At 42.9% G+C, this 20,243-nt stretch overlaps 1 protein-coding gene across 3 annotated transcripts in view; it reads left to right on the top strand.

The window, feature by feature from the left end:
* The first annotated feature begins 725 nt into the window (after positions 1-725).
* Positions 726-20,243, top strand: part of ADCY2 (adenylate cyclase 2) — a 404,271-nt gene continuing 384,753 nt past the window's right edge. For all 3 annotated transcript variants that reach the window (XM_090039146.1, XM_090039147.1, XM_090039145.1), the window contains exons 1-2: positions 726-1,093; positions 13,089-13,286. In XM_090039146.1, coding sequence (XP_089895272.1) covers positions 896-1,093; positions 13,089-13,286 — 396 coding nt within the window. In that variant the 5' untranslated portion in view covers positions 726-895. The remainder of the gene's footprint in view (positions 1,094-13,088; positions 13,287-20,243) is intronic.

Genomic DNA, 20,243 nt, shown 5'->3' with positions numbered 1-20,243 from the left:
CTTGCCCCTTATACACTGCCCTTACACACACATACACCCCCTCACACATATGTACTGCCCCTTACACTCACTGACACACCCATTCCCCCACACATGCCCTATACACACACCCTTACATACTCGCTGCTTACATGCATATACCCCCTCGCAACATTAGTCCTCTTATGCACTCATAGCCCTTACATGTACACAATTCCCCCACACACTTCCTCCTTACATGCATCACTTAAACATCCCCACTCCCCCTTACATATATTCCCTCCCTATACACTGCTCTCACCCCCCCCTTACACACATACACCCCCCCTTATAGGCACTCCCCACACGCACTTCTTACACATCCCCACTGCTCCCATACACAAACCCCACTCACACCCCCCTTACACACACACAGCGCCCCGGTACAGGCATTCACTCTGCCAACAGACCTCCTTCCACCTCCCCACTGCCCCCTCACACACAATCCCCATCCGCTCCTCCCCTTACAGGCACCCCCACACCTTTACACACCCGCTTCTGACATCTCCCTTACACACTCCCCCCTTACACACCCACTTCTCTTCACACAACCCCCTCCTCCCTGCCAGACCTACGCCCCCTTACCGGCACACCCCCCCCCCCGCTAGACGCGCACACGACCCGTCCCCCCGCCCCGAGCTGGCGGCGGGGCGGGCGAGGGGCTGGGACACGGGCGGAGCCGCCCCCCGCTCGGGAGGAGCCGGGCGGGCACGTGCGCCTGCTCCCTCCCGCTCCGGCTCCAGCTCCGGCTCCCGCACGGCGGCTGCAGCACCGCCCGCACCATGCCGCCGCCGCTGCCGCCGCCGAGCCCGCGCCCCGCGCCCCTGCCCCTGCCGCTGCCCTGACCCGCGGGGCAGCGCCAGCCCGGGGCTCCGCGATGATGAGGCGCCGCCGCTACCTGCTGGACAGGGCGGAGCAGGCGGGCGGCGAGCAGCACCCGCCGCCCCGCGCCCGCGACTGGCTCTACGAGTCCTACTACTGTATGAGCCAGCAGCACCCGCTCCTCGTGTTCCTGCTGCTCATCGTCATGGGCGCCTGCTTGGCGCTGCTCGCCGTCTTCTTCGCCTCGGGGCTGGTAAGAGACGACCCCCCGGCCCGGGGGAGCCCCCTCCCCCGTGCGGCCCGGCAGCTCCCCCGGGCCGGGCGCGGGGCCCCGCTCTCCAGCCCCTGCCTCCTCCTGCTCTCTTGGCCCCAACTTCCCAGCCGAGCACTTGTGTGGTGCTGAAGCCCCGGGACGGGATCCCCTGAGGGGCTGGCCTGACGGACTTGGGGTTGCTCCTGCTTGGTGCCCACCCCCACCCCTCCATTCCCTATGATCTGAAGAGAAGTTGGCAGGGCTCAGCCTCCCTCCCGCTGCCGGGAGCCCTTTTCCCCCGGGCCATTATCCCTTCTTGTTGCAGTGGCAGCCAGCTAGGAGAAGCCTTGGGAGAGTAGTAGGCAAGAAGCCTCCCCCCACACACTTCACGGTGGGTTGGAAAGAGCTTGACCCAATTTCTAGAGCGCTTTGTACCCCCCCCTTTTTTTTTCCTTTTTTTTTGTTTTTTTAGGGGACTAAAAGTTTCTTCTGCTTGCTCCCTTTCCTGCTGGCTAGCAGCAGGGCTGCCAGATGCTGGGGGGAACGCAGCGGGACACACTAGCAGCTGCCCACCTTCCCCGTGGGATGGCTTCATGCGCAACTGGGTGGAATTTTCCCCACTGAGTTGAACAGGCAGGAAAAGCTGTAGAGGGCAGTAACATTCCTATTCCTTGTGGAGTCTTCCCCTGCTTCGTGCTCGCAGTGTCAGCCTGTGTGATTTGGTTGTATTTTTAACAGGAATTTGTGGCTTCTGAGGTCTGGCTTGTTGTTGCCTTCTCCTTCAGTCTGCTAAAAACCTTCACCTTAAGGGTGAAGTTGAGATGTTTATATCCCTTCTCTGTTCGTGGTCGTGGACTCTCCATCCTTAGAGGTTTTTAAGATCTGGGCAGTTAAATCTCTGGCTGGGGTGATCTAGTTGGGGATGGCCCTGCTTTGAGCAGGGGTTAGACTGGATGACCTCCTGAAGTCCCTTCCAGCCCTCATGTTCTGTTCTGCTCTGTTTGTGTCCATCTCCCGCCCCCCCCCCCCCATGCATTCATTATGACCCTCACTCCCTTCCCTGTTTTGTCTTTCAGGTGGCCCAAACAATCAGGGATATGCCTTTAGTGGCCCCCATCACCAAGGGGGGGCTTAAAGCTGTATTTGGTGGGCTCTGGCCCACATTCCTGAATTGCATATCAAGAAGCCAACCCTAATTTTCTGTGATTCTTTCAGGCTAGGGAGGTTATTTCATATTTAACCAACTGATGTGCCCTGTAGGTACTTCTGAAAGAAAAACTTGTCTCTTGACCACTGTGGCAAAGCACTGTTCCAAGGCTCAGACTAGTAAAATTCTTGTGTGTCTTCATTTTGAGGTACAATTCTCAACTCAGCCAGGGCAGAACAGATTCAAAACAAAAGCCAGCCAAGGTGGAGGGGGTTTCTGATAGAGGAGGCTAGCGCAGTGTTTCACTTCTGGAGCCCTGTGTTGAAACTGAGGGTCATTGCTGATCTCATTCTTGTCCGCTGAAGCTGTTTGTACACACCATGGTTCAGTGTGCCAATTAAACAGCCTTCAAGAGAGCCAGGACTGGAAAAGGAGGTGCCTGCATGCCAAGATCCAAGGGTAACTTTGTAACTATGTGAGGAAGGTTGCTCAGCACCAGGCTGCAGGTTGCTTGGGTCAAAGCAATGCAGTAAGGACCCCATAAGCATTAGCCCTGAAGTTTGTATGGCATTAAAAGAAAAGTTGGGATTCAGTTCTTTAATTCACAGCGCAATTTGTAGCTTACTGTTACGGGCTCCACATGCTTCATTTCAAAATATCATTCACAATAATAAGAATAGTGTAACTGCACATCTGAATCAAAGGTCTGTTGAGAGTTCAGGAAACAAAGAAGTTATATGAACTAGCAAAATCTTTGCCGTGAATTGCAACTTCAGAAGCACTTTGAATTTTATAGTTCAGTCTGCCTTTGGAATTCCAGACATACCAGAGGGGGGAAAAAGTGCTTTCAGAACCTTTTTTTTGGCTGAGATTTTATTTTCCAGGGGCTGACAATGAGAAGGGTGAGTGTGGAGGGAGACAGGGTCCTCCTTTAAAGCCTGTAATCTTGAAAAGAAAACGATTTCACATTCAGGACAGGGAGAAAGTTTGCCTTTGGAGATTTGGAGCACAGGATGTTGGGCATAATCCTTTCGAAAGCTGCCCAGATTTCTACCTTAAACATCTTATTGGAATAGTATTACTCTGATCTTATTCACAGCTAAAATAAACTTTTGAAAGCTTAAATCTATTTTCCCTGTATCTGGTATAGAATTTATAGTCTCTACCTGTGGGACTGTGATCTCATTTGCAAGTAACACGATGAAAAGTTCTGAACAGTTATATATGAAATTATGCACATCTGATGTAGAAAAGTCATTCTGCTATATTATCATCTTTGACTTTATTTTGTGTATTCAGCAAGCTATTATTTCAGTGTAATATTTAATTAGGTAAGGTGCTAGCTGTAGAAATGAATGGCAAGCAAAATTATTTCTGAAGAGTTATGCACTCTATTTTGAAGTTAACAGAAATATTGGCAGTAGTAGCTTCTGGTGTCTTATTATGCAGCTAAGACTTTTTTTTGTAGGTGAAGCTCAACATTAAATTCCAAATTGACATTTCATAGCATATTTTTTGTTTTTAAAGAAATCAACTAACTTGATAATCTAACTTCAGAAGTGAAATTAAGAATAATGTATTTATTAGATATTAGGAAGGCAAAAGTTAGCATTGATTTAAAAAAAATATTTCAGTCCTTAAGAAAATCTGAAACACAGTTATAAGGAGAGATTTTTTTCCCTTCTTTTTGCTTTTATTCTGTTTTTTCACTAGTCTGTTCATATAGATTACTGTACTTTAATTGATTACTGCAGCATTGCACATGTGTCTGAAATGTCATTTTTTAAAAATTTTCTGATAATACATTCTCAGCTGTTCTCAAAATATGGTCAGACTTACAAAGATATAATTTACTTACTTATATATGTCAACCTGTCATAATATCAGTGGTACTCTACCTGATGTATATAAGATGAAAAATTCATAAGGGTTTTACCAGAAATATATTAAAAGAAGTGGTTTCAGCTTCAAATTGACTTTGGAAATCTAATTCTCTTCACTTGGCAACCCACTTATTATTGAAATAGATTTCTTTGGAGATTTTGGCTCATTTCATAAGCACTGTGATTTTTCACTGTTGGAGGTAAACGGGCTAGAACTTGATATATATTAAATATAAAATTCCCAGGAGCAGTGCTAGAGATGGCTCTTCAAAGCTAGGAGTACTAAATAAAGTAACAATAGTTGCTCATTTCCCTTTCTGTTCTGTATCATCCTTTTTACATTTTGTGCTGCCAGGTAGCTTCCCCTGCCTCTCTGCACCTGATATAAATTGAACACTGGGGGAATGAGGACAGGCTTCCATCTTTAGCCACTGCTTGAAGGGATAGAGAAAAATTCTCTAAAAACCCTCCAGGGCTAAGAAAGAAATGCCAGATGTCAGTTTTATTTTCAGTATCTGGTTACTCTCAAGTTGCTACTGTGTATAAGGAGTAGGAGGAACCCATTATTCTTTCCCTCTTTTAGGTCTGAAATGTCTTGCCATTACCAGCTGTGTTCAGGATGATTTTCCCTCTGGCCACGATATTTGTGTTATAATGACAGGTTGTAGGAACAACAACAACAACAAAAAAGAATTGATTACCTTTGGTCTCTCTGAAGTGCAGAATCCAAGACTGAAAGAGTTCATCTAAATATGTACAGCTGTGACATTCTTTTCCTTGTTTAACAAAACAAATAACCCTTTAAAGGCACTTCTGGAAATGAGTGACCATTTACCTAAACATTTTCTGCTTAAAATGATTTTTTTGAACCTCTAAATTTTTGTTATTGGCTTATTTATGGGTGGCTATTTTATCAATGGAATTTTAATACAATATGGTAACAGTGAGATCTACTGGCCAGTTATATTGGCTTACCTCTTTTTTAAATAGTAATCCCTGTGTTTGTCGAGTATCCTGTGCATTATTTCCAACTTAAAGATGTCTGAATTTTGCTCTTATCCCAGGCACTTGGATTTGATTTGGCTAAGAATGGGGCAGAATGGTAGGGAAAAGCAGCTTTTAACACCTGGTTTGAAAATAGGAGTCAAGCTATTATATTGTTGAATGGTTTAAGTTTTGGATGCTAAGTTAGTTCAATATTGCTGACTTCAGTGGGACTGCATGGGAGTTAAAATAGGCATAATTCAACCTTTAAGTTGTGAATGCAGTGCAGTTTTTCTGAATGGAGTAACTTTCTTCTGACTCTTAAGCTCTTAGCTTTTTGCACTGAAATTCCGTGTTGTTTTTTCTTTTTAATTGAGACCACGCATTTTAATGAGTGTTCCTTTAAAAATATATCTGAACATTTGGCATTTCAAATTTTAATTTGTTTGTGAAAATGCAAAATTGCTTGAATTGATCAAGGTGGGAAGAATTTTGGGGAAATCCTGAAAGTCCTGTCTAAACAAATATACTAGACAGGCAGAAGACAAGGTAGAGGTATAAATTATAAACTAACTGAATCAGAGATACACAGCTAATAACCTCTCCCTGCTCCCGAAAGCTACACAAGAACATGTATGGAGGTAATTTTAGAATAGATGAGAAGGGTGTTTGTTTCTCTCCCTTTATCTTTTTGCCGACTATATTGAATATAAAGACCAGGTGTGATGCTGGTTTGATAGTCCCAGAGATTGAAGTCTTCTGTTAAACCCAAGGTAGATTCAATACAAATTTTACTTTCCTTCACCTCCTTGCCAGTTTATATTATTCCTTTTCTGGAGAGACCATCTCAAGGGGTGTAAGTATAGTTAACTACTATTGCCTTTTAGTCCTTGGCTTCTCTTCTCTGAGGCTAAGCACAAACATTCAAAAAGCCTGACCTGTAATTGATTCAATCCTTGCAGGCTAGCCTAACCTGCATAGATTGAACTGACAAGCAAGTGAACAGACATTCACTTTTGATTCTGGAAATGCAGCCACATGCCTGAAGTGGCTCAGGCTAGAAACCGGGGTGGGGGAGGAACTACAGTGAGCCCTCCCTTCCCTTTTGCAGTGTCCTGAAAGCTGGAGGGAAGCTGAGCTGCTGGGGGGGGCGGGGCTTGGCCAGACCAGACCAGGGCCAGTTCCTGCATGGTGGCCCATTCTGCCTGCTAGAGATCAGCACCTAGGCTGGCCCCAGCTCTGCCCCGGCCCTTGAAGCATCGTACATGGCACAGGCTCACCCCAGCTGCACTTGAAGCTGTGTGGAAATATGCTGGAGGCCAGGCTGGGCCAGCCATAAGGCTCCTTCATAGGCTTCAGGGTGGATGGGTGCAAGGGATCCCCAAGCAGCGAGGAGGAACTGGCTGCACCCATCACCATTGCCTGGCACCTGCTAGATGGCCTCAGCCCTGACCTGCTGTCCCCTTGGCCGCTGGGCCCTGAGCTGGGCATATGCTGCTCCCTTTTCCCCTACCTGGTGATGGTGGTGCAGCACTGCTCTGTGTGCCAGGTGCGAAGTGTTACCTCTAGGGCTTCCCCACTGTTGCTGTGGGGTGGCTGACTACTGTTTGGCAGCATGTGTGGTTCCTACCATTATGGCCATGCTGGGCCCTCTTGATGGCAGTGGAGAAGCTGTAGCGGTAGTGCTTCTCACCTGGTCCCTGGTACATAGGGCTGTACTGTGCCATTGCTGCTGTCGGGTAGGGGAAGAATGAGCAGGGCATGCCCAGTTCAGCACTCAGTGGCCTGGGGGATGGCAGGTTGGGGTTGAGGACATCCAGTGGGTGCTGTGTGGCTTCTTGGCACTCTTGCCCAGCTCCTGGTGTTCTTGGGTCAAGCCATTGCTGTGTCTGCCACTGTAGGGGCTGGCCTAGGTGCCTCTCTCCAGCAGGTAAAAGGGATCACCGGGCAGGAGCTGCTTCTTTACCTACATGCTTGGCTCACCTCAGCTGTGCCCTGGGCTAGCTTGGACACGCACTCCTGCCTCTTCCCTCCCCCCACCCGGCCAGGTCCCTTTGTTCGGTAGGGCACATGTCTAGGATGGAGCCACTGCACTGCCACTGTGATTCCTCTGTGCTCTATTCTTGGGCCAGTTTCATTCCCCTCCTTCCTCCCAATTTGGCCTTTGCTCCTGGGCTGCCCCAAGCAAAATGCATGCCCCAGCAGCTGGGAAGGTACAGTGGGATCAGAGCCCCACTTCTTGCCTCCCCCCGCCCACAGCTGGGAGGGGGGCTCTGGCTATGCTGTGCTGCGAGCAGGGGGGAAAGGCCCTGGCTGTGGTCCCATGCCTGGGGGAGAATGGATGCAGGGGGGTTAATTCCCCTCCATCTGAGCCTGCTGTCCCATGCCTCCTCCACTCCAGTGGGGAAAAGTCTGGCAGGGCCTGCTCCACTTCTGCCAGGCAGACCGGGCTGTGTCCCCAGCGGGGTTTCCCATCCCCACGCCTTTGTCAGCCAGCCCTCAATGCTCTGACTAGAGAACAGAGGGGTGGGGCCAACCCTGCTATGCTCAAGCAGACAGCATAGCCCTGCCCAGGGCTGCAAAGCATCCTGGGATGCTGGGGGACTGTGATTTAACTTGAATCAGTAAGGGGCCTGGGACAGAAGTTCCATTAACCAGTCTGATACTACGTTCAACCAGGTTTCTCTGAAACTAGTTTCTTTCATTTTGAAAGTGGTTTATGTGCATTGAACTTCTTTTCTGTTACAGGTTTAAACCAGTTCACTTCAACCAGTTTATGTGTAACTTCCATCTGTAGCCTGACTGTCAATGGAATGGAAGTTTTTGTCATTTGGACACCATTCTGTTAGGAATTATATTGAGACTACTAGCTCATTTCATACAGTCCATTGAATGCCTTTCTGATGGAAGCATCTGTTGGTTGCTAGCATTTTGGGCTGGAGTACAGAGGGTGCCATATATGTGGGAGACTTCATATTCCAGTTCCAGTTCCCCAGGTCTCATAGAGTCTTTCTGAACCAACAAGATAAATTAGTCACTGTATGTGCTGACAGTTTTTATTGCATATAGTTTTAACAAAGTCAAGCTGTAGAAATCCAGAATTTGTAAACTAGCAAAAAGATGTGACAATTAAAAAATAGAAATGGAAATAGCAGCAGGCATGGATTTATTGCTTGTGTCAGCAGTCACAGAGGGTATCACTAAGCAAGGATCAGTTGCACCAATACAGAGGTCCCGATTCTGATCTTGTGTCATTTATGTGATAGTGTTATTTTGTTTACTTCAGTTAGACTACTTCTGCTTCACAGTAATGTGGATGTAGACACAAAATAGTTTGAATATATTGATATATGCTCTTTAACAGAGGCTGAAATCCTACCCCTTCTATGTCTAAAAAAGTAATGGCTCGCCTTCATTGATTTGAAAAGGAGCTAGGTGAACAATAAAATGCCAATAGATTTTATTTTATGATGTGATTTTTTTATTTTTTTTTTTTTAAAGAATATTGTGTATTTTAACAATAATTTATTTTCTGGAAAATATTTTATTTTTGGAATTTATCAGACAGTAAATAGTAATACTCTTATAATCTGAAAAAGTGAATAAATATTATTCCTTTAATATGCACCCTTGGTGTATTCAAAATTTGTATAGACCCACTTTAGTGGCATTTTAAAAAACCTTTTTAGTCTTCCAAGCCTTTAAGAGCATAATTAAGGGCATAATTTGCCCTGAAGGGTCTTCATTAATGGTGTCGATGATGTGAAATAACCTAGTATGTCTTCCAGTTTTCAAGTTCTATTTATTAGGCAGGAAATAACCTAAAATACCCTTTTACATTCAAACCGGTACAGGAATCATCTAATGATAATCCTAGAGACCTACAATGACATTTTTTTAGCAAAGTCATTTTCCAGGAGTAGAACTGTTCCTTAATAATAGGTCTAGGAAGCATAATGTAGTTTTAATATACTTTGCTTTTTTGTTTAAAGAATAATTTTAAAATTCTTTTCTTGCTCTTATTAAGTCTTCCACATTTAAATATAAAAATTGAGTTAAGGACATTTCTAATGGCGATTTGAAAAATAAGGTATTTTAGGTTAGTTCTATTTTAGTATGCACATGGCTAATACAATATTTTAAACACCAGAAGCAGGCTGCTACATATGAGCTAGTGGCAAATTGCATTAGCCACAGAAGTGCCAAAGGAGTAAAATAGCATAGGGAAATGGATTGTGTGCAAAAATGAAAATATTAAGCTTTCATTATTTTACAAAGACACTTCATTAAAATGCAAGAATTATTTTAAAACAAATTAGTGCTGTACAGAAGCTCTCTTGTTTGAAGTGTAAACTGAGGTCAGAATATTCATTTGGAGAAAGCAAGAATTATGTAAAACATGATAAGAGCTGAAGCTTCTTAAAAAGACCTCAGAGGGGATTCTTCAGTTTTCAAGTAAGATAACAGGATTATTACATACAGCATAAAAGCTCAAAATTATTTCCAAAAAAACCCAGTGGTAGCCTTTTAATCTGTTCAGTAATTAAAAGACAGCAAGAGAGAAAACATTCAGGAGGATAGAGGTATCAGAGAAGAACCATATACTGTAGGCTAAGCCGTTAAATTAGAAGGCACCATGCTGATAGTTTAATTCCATTACCTTTAATCTATGAGACCAGTGATAGAAGAAAGAAAGTATTTGGGAAACATGACATTCAGGTTTCTTCTCTCTGTATTTTCCTATTTGCTTTTAGCCTACTAACACAGTGGTGTTTACAAATGCCTTCGCTGTATTTTCAAGTGTTAAATGTTTTGCTTTGGGAGATACGAGTCACCAATTATCTGTAATTCCTGTGAGGTAATAGAGAAATTATGATTAAAACTTGAGTTCCAAAATAAAATTATAGGTCCCATTCTCCACTGTGGTTTATGTTAAGTTTAACCCTATATCTGATCCAGTGGGCTGTCGTTTATGAAAGCTCATGCCTCTCTGAGCTCATGTCTCCAGGGTGCCAACCTTCCCTGCCTTCTATCTAACTTTGGACCAACATGACTAACTACCTCCCTAGCTTGACATTTGCACTCTCTTTGCAAAGCTGGGAAAAACCCAATTTTTAAAAAAGAAGTCCCAAATCAGTTGGTTTAGCGGGGTGGGAAAATTGAGTGAGTGCTTCTGTTTGTTTTTTTTGAGCTTTTAATTTTTATTTTGTTTAACCACTTTCCTGAGGTTCTGGGGTCTTCCTGGGGCTCCAGCAGTGGCAGTCTGGGCATATGGTAGCTGGCTGGCAGCCAGAGCTTGGCTCTGGCCATTCAGGCTATGGTTTTGGGTGAAGTGTGCTGCTGCCACGTGTGCCGCCCCGCTTTTCTTCCACACACCTTTTTTTTTTTTTAATGCCAGGATTTTCTGGTATTTAAATTTGGCTTGATGCTATAAATATGTAATGCGGAGAACCAAAACACATGTGCGCTTGTGTGGATGCAGCTGATAGGGCCAAATTCTGTTTCACTTATTAGTTGTATAAGTAACTTGTATACCGAAATGCAATTCTGCTCCAGCCTGCTTGAGTCTCTGAAAAACAGTTGATATAAGAAGTGCGTGAGTCCTCCATGAGTCACAAAAAAACAGTGACAAAGTCTTAAGGGTCAAGTGATGGTGTGTTACAACTGTGGATACATTAATGGATTTTCAGGGTCTTGGGCAGGATGAAATAGGCACATAAATGCAATTCTAAGTCCATTTAGGGACCTAATATGTGAAATAAAATCTGTCCCAAAGGTGTCTATTCTCAGTGAGATTGCTTGGGTATGTGACGGTAAGCATGTGCATAAAGGCTTGTAAAATGAACATCTGTTTTTATCTATGTGTAGTATGTCAAAGTTAGAAGCTGAGATAAAATTTATAACTTAGAATTTTCCTGATTCTTTGTGAATGCTTAAGTAATGGTTATTCATGTTAAATTAGTACATTTTTAACTGACATCTTTTAAAATCAAATGGCAAAAAAACCCAAAAAAACACTAGAAAAGTTTGCTTCTGTGCATTAGTATTTCAGTTTCTGAGTTCAGTGAGAGAGCTGCTTTTGACTTGAGTGGGAGTGCAGCCTGCTTGCATGTATTTCAACATGCAGAACAGACAAATAAAAAAAAGTTGAGGGGGGCAAAGATAGGTTTCCCCCCCCTACCCTCAGTAGCTTTTATATACCTTTTTATATTTAATGTTCACTGGATAAACATCATCAGGGGAGCTGGGGACACGACAGGACCTGGGGACAGAAACCAAAGCAGCCTCTATTTCAAAGCAGCCTTGCCTGCCCGCTGCTTTCAGCACCACCCGCAAGTTGGAAGCTGTAGGGTGGGGTGGGGGGGTGGGGGGTGGAGGCAGCTCTTTCCTGGCTGGGCCAGGTGGACCTCCTGAAACTTGGTCAGGGCCATGGACTGCTGGTTGAGAACAACTGCCCTGAACAATGTCTAGCCTGCAATGTGGTGATCAAAGCACTGTGCTGGAAAGTGGGAGTTGCAAGTTCAAACCCTGTCTCAGTGAGGGTTGCCCAGGACTCTGGTCTCCTATTCCCTACGCAAATAACTTTAACCATTAAGATGATTGACTGAAAGGAGGCAGGAGCATTCTTCCTCTCTGCTTTACTTATGGCCATTCCATACTTCTTATTCCATGCCAGCCTGGTTGTTGCTGTTTCTTCACCAGTGGACATCTCAAAGCTGCCAGAAATTCTTAGAGCAAAATTTGCACTTAGGTGGCAACAGTTTTATGTATGCGCCACTTAGGCCCACATGTCAAATAGGACTTAGCCCCCAGTGTTTTCTTAGATAAGTTGAAAAAATGTACTATTCATGCATGTTTCCACTTTTATTTAACGTTGTTAATAGAGCGATTTTTATTCACACAAAGGAAAACAGATATCCCATCAAGAAATACTTCAGCTGAATGCTAAGTTTTAGAATTTAATAATAGAGCTAATTGTAACTTTTCAGAACGTACATGCAAGCAGCTTTAAAAATAAGGAACAAGAAGCCTCATTTTCTTTATTTTTGGATATCTTAAGGATGAGTGGATCGAATTTTTTCAGATTTCATCTTAGCACTTGGAAATACTAAAGAGAAATTTCAGCCCAAAAGTTTAATCCTTATGGAAGGTGTTAATAAGTTCTTTGGACTTCCTTTATAGCTTTGTTCGTGAGTCATACCGGTGTAACTAATGGCTTTGCTTGCATAAGTGACTAAGAGGCTGTATGATCTGTCTGTCTGTCAAAGTTTCTTGTCCTGAAGGTTAAAGGGCTACTGTAAGTGCATTAAGTGTGTGCAGGTACAGGATTGAGCACCTCAGGCACGTAGGTGGAGAGACTTTTTGCTTTTGCTTGTTTTTTTTGTCTGTTTTGTTTTTTTTTTTTTCTTACCCTAAAGGGGCTTAGCATTGAGAGAAGCACTGAGACACTGAGTCCTACCAACTTGTGAGCAGTTCTCTGGACATACACAGAGGCAGAACTCAGTCCCCCTAGGAAACTTTCTCAGGAAAAATGCAGGTGCAAAGGGACTTTATTGACCAAAAATCCCAGGAGTCAGGTATGAGTTTGGAAACCACACTGTTGGATTTGTAGACCTAAATTTCACTGAGGTTTTTTTGTGGAGATGCATCAATGTACCTTAATCACTTCTGAAAGTAAGACTTGGCATCTAAATCTCATAGGTCTTGCAACACTTAGTAATGATATTGATTCTGATTTGACATAATTCCTATGTAGAGCAAGATGCACAGTACAATTACATATTATGCAAGTAACCTACACTGCAATACTGAAATAAATCCGTCTTTGTATTCAACATCCTTTCTTTGTGGCTCGGACTTAGTGGGGTACTGATTTAGGAGAAAACGTATTGCTTAATGAAGTATTGATGAGGTATGGTTTAGTTGTGGGGTACAGTGCCTTACATTTTAACTTTTTTTTTTCACTTTTATTTCTTTCCAGGAAATTGAAGAACACGTGGCATTTTTAATAACTGTTCCAACCGCCCTAGCAATTTTTTTTGCTATATTTATCCTCGTCTGCATAGAATCTGTGTTTAAGAAGCTGCTTCGTATTTTCTCGCTGGTGGTCTGGGTATGCCTTGTTGCTATGGGATATCTCTTCATGTGTTTTGGGGGTATCATCTGTCCCTGGGACCAGGTAAGTTTGGGTCTTTTATTTGTTTTATTTCAGGTTGTTTTGAATCAAAACCTAAGAAGCTTTTCACATGCAAGTGTTCCTGTTCACATCTGTGCTGCAGCTCATTTGAAATGCTTCCGTGACTAAGTCTAAGTTCAAGCCCTGCATTTCTAGTTGTTTGCAAAAGGGAAATAAAACAGAGTTTATGCCCTATTTTGTTGCTTGTTAATACACAAAGAATTCTCAAAGATATTTGTAGGTTAGCCTGTTTGTTTAGAAATTGAACATTCAATTCAACTCCAATGACTAATTAATACACTTGGGAAAGGACATATTTGTTAAATTGGACATGCTCATCTCTTCAGTTATGATGGAAGTGCTCACAGCATAGTGTTCTGAGAAGTTTTCCAGCTAAACCATGTAAAAATAGACTTTTTGAACATTACTGGTCTTTCTAAGGTAATAAGCAGGGACTGTGGTTTTGTCTGTTTAAAAAAACCCAAATCCTCTGTTGAAAATCCCAAATTCCCAGATTAAAAACTGTGAAATCCACATCTTTCCATGATTAAAATGAAATGCCACTCGTATAGGTGTATATGTATAGCTTTATGTGTATGCGTGTATAGAGATATGTATATGTGTGCATAGGTATTTGTTGAACACCACATTTTATTGATATATTTACAATTTTAAATCAAGTTGGAAGCCTGCCAGTGCCTCTGTTACTATAATCAAATAAATTCTAGATACCTATATATTTCAATGTTTTATTCTGGTCTTTTTGTCACAGAAAACTTGAGCTCCCTCTACCCACTTTGCTTACCAGGTTGTGGGTCTAGCTGCAGCTGTCTCACCTGCTGCTTTGTGGTGCTGAGCAGCCCTGTCATTGCCTCTCTGCTGTTAAATCTGTGCTGAGAAGTGGGGGAAGAGAGAGCCTCTGGGGTTCTCTGGGAGTTCTGGGCAGCAAAGCTCCCATAGTTTCTGTTGGGGCTGGGCTGAAGTCAGACACCTGAGCTGCTCTTACGCTGCCCTCAGCAGAAACTTGGGGGAGTTCCTGTGCTCAGAAGTGCCCCAGCCTGTCCCAGGCGGTCCCATCATATGTTAGAATCAGAATCGTAGACAACGAGGGCTGGGAGGGATCTCAGGAGGTCATCTAGTCCAACCCCCTGCTCAAAGCAGGACCAGCCCCAACTAGATCATCTCAGCCAATGGTAGTAGATTGCCCCAGTAAGTTTGGACAAGGCTTTCAATAGGCATCAGTGCCTGCCCTGAGAACAACACCCCTATTCCTGGGTTGGCTTGCACTCCCCATGCTGCTAACTGTGGGGACACAACGATTAGATTGGGAGTACTGAGAGGGACGCTCCCTCACCCTGGAATGCTGCAAAAAAACAGTGGGGTCAGGAGGGAAAGCAGGGGAGGAATCCCACCCCCCTCCTGACCACCCACCCTTACTACACAAGAGACCTGGGAGCCCATGCATCCCACTCCTGTTCTGCCCTTCCTGGCAAGCAAGTGGGGGGGACCCCAATGGGCAGCCTCAGGAACTCAACCAGCCTCATGCTCCCCAGGGCTGAGGAGGAGGGGAGTAGGGAAGCCTCCTGAGGTGGCGCAACAGCCACCCCTTTGGGATGGGGCAGGGCACCAATTGCCTCCTTACCTTGCCACTAGCCAAGGTGGCCCCTGCACCCGGCCAGGAGCCAGAGAAAGTTTGTAACGTGAGTAAGTTGGAGGTGCTGCCTGCCACAATGGGAGCTGTGAGCAGCTCAGTTCTATGCTGCATGGCTCTGAGCCAGGGCATGGAGCTCAGCCCATGCCTGGCAGCCTGGGAACCTGAGTTGCCACCTGCATGCAGGCAGCTCCACCTCCCCACCCCACCCCCACACCCTTTGCCTGTCTTTCCCCTTTGCTGCATTGTTCCCCACCATTCCTGCCCCTTTCCCTTCTTTCTGTTCTGTGGGATTTCCTCACTTCTTTGCACTCATCCTTTGGGTCTTGCCTCCACACCCTCCCGAACCCGTTCTCCCATCGGTTCCCTCCCATAGTTTTCTGCTTCAAAGGGGAAGATCTGGGTTTTTCTTCTTTTAAACAGGGAAATACATGATTTCCCCCTTTAAAAGAGAAAAACTGCATTTTCCCACAAGAAACGGAAAACCCAGATGCCTGGTAATAAGCAATTAGAAAAAATATGTAAAACCTCAGAACCTTTAACCCCTTTTTACATGTCATAAGAAAGCAAGAGAAGGTATAAACCCAATTTAAATTGTCTTTAACTGCCTTTAGTCTAACAGTCTAGTGTAGGATACATGATTATAAGGAACAACTAACTGTACTTTAGTTTAATGTTAGTGTTTCTAGAAGGCCAGTGAATGGACCCTAACTTGTAATTAGGTTGTTCATATCAATAACTGTTAAACATGGCAGAAACTTCTATAACAATCAAGGAATTTTACAGGGAAAAATATAACTCTGCTGTATCCCTTTAACTGAAGGGTTAAGTTATTTGGAAACAGATTTTTCAGTTCAGTAACTTTTTGTAGAGAAAGCAATTGCTTTTGCTTTGAGTATAGTTCTGGAAAATGAGCATGGAGTGGTGATTAAAAATATTAAACCTAATGTAAGTAAAAACCCCTCACAAAACCCGCCAAAAAACCAACCCCTTCCCCACACCCCAAAAATAAAAACAACAAACCCTATCATGGTTTGCTTGGGGACTTGCTCAATAATGTCAGTCAGTGAATGGAAGACTTAGAGGATGGTGTTGGTGATAGTCAGTATATTTATAGAAAAATAAAAATAAATGAGTTATTCTTTTTCTCTAAAATGCATGTTTATATAACAGATATACAAGTTAAACAAAACAAAATGCCCATTATCTCTTCTTTGGGTGAATCTGATATCCTTTATTAGACCAACTTAAATAGTTGGAAAAAAACCTGTAGTTGGAAAAACATTCCAACTTTTTACGTTGGTCTAATAAAAAATATCAGATTCACACAAAAAACCTTGTCTACCTATATCAGAAGGAACTGATAGCCAGAAGCTTTTGTGGAGGACATGAGGATGGGAGCAGGGAAGCATTATTTCCCTCTATATGAGATCATATTGAAGCTCACCTCTGGAGCTCATTATGTTTTTTTTGTGGTCCATGGCATCAGACCCTGTTAAGCCTGTGGACTTCCATGAAGAAATCCAATTGTGAGTTAATGCTGCTTCATGAGTGTTGAATCTGCTAGCCTCCCATTTCCTGTGGTTGTTGTGTAGTCCAAGAGAAATTATGCCATTGTGGACCAGCAGGACCTAAAGGCGTTTATGGGAAGGAAAGATCTTTGGGGTCTGTTTCAAAGGGAACTGTGGGGTTGAAAAGTTGCAGCCTCTGCTTTCTTTGCATTACCTATAACCATTGCCCTTGATTATGGTCTCTTCTTTCTCCCACACTCATATTATTCCCACAAGCCTTTCCATGGAAGTGCACGGTGCGTTTCTGTTTCTGTTGGAGTGAATGTCAAAACTCCCTTAGAATTCAGTGGGTGCAGAACTGAACCCAAAATTGGTCATTCTAGTTTTGTTTTGTTTTCCACGTCTAAGAAAAAAAATTAGCACAAAATTGTATGTGTGTAATGCATTTTTTTCTTTTTTTTATCCTGCTGTAAGAAGAAATTTATCAAATGTATAGTTTTCCTCCTGACAAATACTTAATGAGTACCTTAAGACCACAGTGGTGTCTGCTAATCCTTTCAGATGAATGGAAACTCCAGGAACTACCCTTATTTATCACTTAGGACCAGTTGATGTCAGTACTTGGGCTTATGCTGAACTTTAAACATATGACTGGTTTCTTTGAGGCCATTGATTTGAAAGCTTTGAACTGAGAACCTGTTTAAGTAATAGCAATCATGAGGCCTTTGTGAGTGATTTTCATGGTTTCATTTTCTCAGACATTTCAGGGATTAATTCTCCATGGATCTGCCTTTAAGTGGAAAGAAAGTATCCTGTTCATTTGGTTGTTCAACAACTCATACTATAGAGCCAAGTCTTTTTTATTATTAAAAGGAGGGGTGTTCATTAATGGAAGCATGTGTAATTCTTTTCTAAGAGTAGTTTTAACTTGGGATTTTCATGTGACATCTGGGGTTGATAACACAAACATGTTATATTTTAGGCTGTACTTTTAAACTATGTACACATTGCAAATACTGTAGAAGATGGGTAAAGGAGTAAAGGGGTCCTCCTAAAACCTTGCTGTTTTTCTTTTAATTATATAAAGTTATTTTATTTATTTTATGCTCTAAGTATCTGTAGGAGACTTTTTAAACCTCACTATACTAAAGGAAATGCCTCAGTATTTTTATATTTCAGTTTTAATGTGTACAGAGATATATCCATGACACCCTTTACACTTGGTTCAGTATCTCTATTTCCCTTTACTTTTTATTTATTTATTTATTTTTCTATTTTTGCTTTTGTATTGTATGTGTTATATTGCTGGTTGTACTACTGGATTTTTTCTACTTTGTGCACAGTTGTGGACTTACCTGGTTGTATTATTTGTTTATTGTAAAAACTGTTCAGTTTATTTTTCTTAAAAGACTTATTTAGGAAAAATACTGCATTTAACATTTCTTATTTGGAACGACCCATAAAATTTTCAACAGCTTTTTGTAAAGTCTTTTAAAGAAACTTCTAAAATATTAATTTTGCTTCTAAATACTAGTACAATAATTTGACTCTACTTCCTTTCCTATAAATCAGGAATCATTGTCTTCCGAGTATATTTCCCATACGTAGGGCTCACATGTTGAGTCCACATACTCCACAAGCTTTTGTTCATTGCTATCTTGTTTGAAACGCTGTTCTCAAGTCTTGTTTTATGTGCTTCTGCTACATCTTCTCAGGTCTTCTCTTCTTTCTCTTGTCCTCAGTTCTCATGCCCTGAACTTTCTTTGCCACATACTCTTCATGCCTTCCAGTTTTGTGCTCAAATTGTAACAGTCTCTCTTGTTCAGCTTCCCCTTTTTTATCTCACTCTTCCATGCTGTGCACATCTTTTGTTTCTTACAGAACCTTTTCTGCTGACTCCACAAATCTACCTCTGCCTGCTTATCTCCATCACCATCATTATGAACAGCTTTGGATTCTTCATTGTTCATGTCACAAACCCATCTGTGGGGGACCTCCAGAGCTCTGAGTTTATCTCTGTTGTGCTACCGCTTGTTCCAGGGAACAGACTGCGGTTACCCTGGGATAGCTTTCTACCCTAGCAAACCTCAACTCCGGACCTTGCAGACAAACCCACCCCCTTTAGAGCTGAGAATAAATTACATGTCTCCCACTCCGCAGAAGGAGCTGGCCTGGAATATAACGTACTGTGAAATTATCCAATCTACACGCAATGACTAAGGAGGCAATAAAAGGATTTGTTACTTACGATAAAAGCATTACACAGGCAAGCTGACTATACTGGTTGAGACAAAAGCAAAATAAGTTTCTTGCCCTCTCCTCTGCTGCCCCTTAGCTTTTCTGAGAGTCCTGTCAGGGTTCTGGGAGATCAAGGTTCCTGCAGATTCTACCAGTCCTGGCAACTGGGGCCATTGAATACCAAACCATGCTATTCAAAGACACTTCTATCATCGATCGGCCTTAAGTCCCCTAGCCAAACCCCTTCGTGAGCAATATTTTAATTGTCCATGAAACCCGAACCCTCCAGGGAGTTTCTAGTTTCTCTGGGACACGTGGCACCCCTCTGGCTAAAGAGCCAATACTCTCAGATGCTTTGGCTATTGTAGCTCTGGTGGCTGTGTGGTAACATTTCTGCTCGCCATGTGGGAGATCTGAGTTTAAGTCCCGACTTAGGGTGAGTGAGCTAACAGGGAGAAATTTCTCCCATCACAGGAAGACAGTGCCATGGGTGCCTGCTAGACACCTCACTTGATAATCTTTCAGTTATACCATAAAATTACATATGTATCACATATAATAGACACAGATATGAACCTGACAAAACTGAATCTGGCTTCCTCCACTTAATTGTGCAAGATCTTTCTGTAGTTCATCATAGTCTACCTTATTTTTTAGCACTTTGAATAGCTTTGTGTCATCTGCAAAGTTGGCCACCTTGCTATTCACCCCCTTTTCCAGATCATTTATGAATGTTAAACAGCACTGGTCCCAATACAGATGAGGTGAATGCCTGAGAGACCCTGCTGTTTACTTCTTTCCGTCCTGACCACTGATTATTTATACTTCTTTTTTCTATCTTTAAGCCCATTTCTAATCTATTAATGGATCTTCCCTGTAATCCCAAGACTACCTAACTTCATTAAGAGCCTCTGATAGGGGACCTTGTTAAAGGCTTTTTGGAAGTCCAGATATACTAAGATATCCACTATGTCAGTATTGTTGTTTACTTCTAAGCATTCAGGTTCTCCCATTTTGGATCTTAGACTTCTGGCATTAGTATAAAAGCACTTATGCTTATTCTTGCTGCCTACTTGGCCACTTTTGTGTGACCTTTTACTCAGTGAATCTATTTGTTCAAGTTGGTCTTCTCTGCGTTTTACCCAAGTACTCCCTCCCTCTCTTATCCCCACTATTTATGGTTTTACCCCCTATAGCCATGTCAATCCAAATTATGCACCTGTCAGCTTTCCCTTAGTTTTTAGTTTAAAAGCTTCTCTACCACCTTTTTAAAGAGGAAGAACAAAGAAGATGTATTGCTGAGAGGAAAGGCAGGCAGGAGAGAGAAAAACAAAGCAGTTAAACCATTGAGGGACACAGGTGTTATACAAGCTAATCTGGTAATGGAGTAAGAATCCATAGTCTTGGTTTAGACCATACTTAACACAGCCTTTGAATGATTTTTTGTTCTGCAATTTCTGATTCAGTTCATTTTTAAAGTTTGGTTATTTAAGAACAGCTATGACTGGTGTTCATTTATTGCCCCATCTGTCTGACGTAGACGGTAGAGGGGCACTGTAA

This window comes from Crocodylus siamensis, chromosome 3, assembly GCF_052110815.1.
Source record: "Crocodylus siamensis isolate JL-2025a chromosome 3, ASM5211081v1, whole genome shotgun sequence".
NCBI lineage: Eukaryota > Metazoa > Chordata > Crocodylia > Crocodylidae > Crocodylus > Crocodylus siamensis.
The sequence above is the reverse complement of the archived record's forward strand: the minus strand, read 5'-3'. Positions and strand labels throughout refer to the sequence as shown.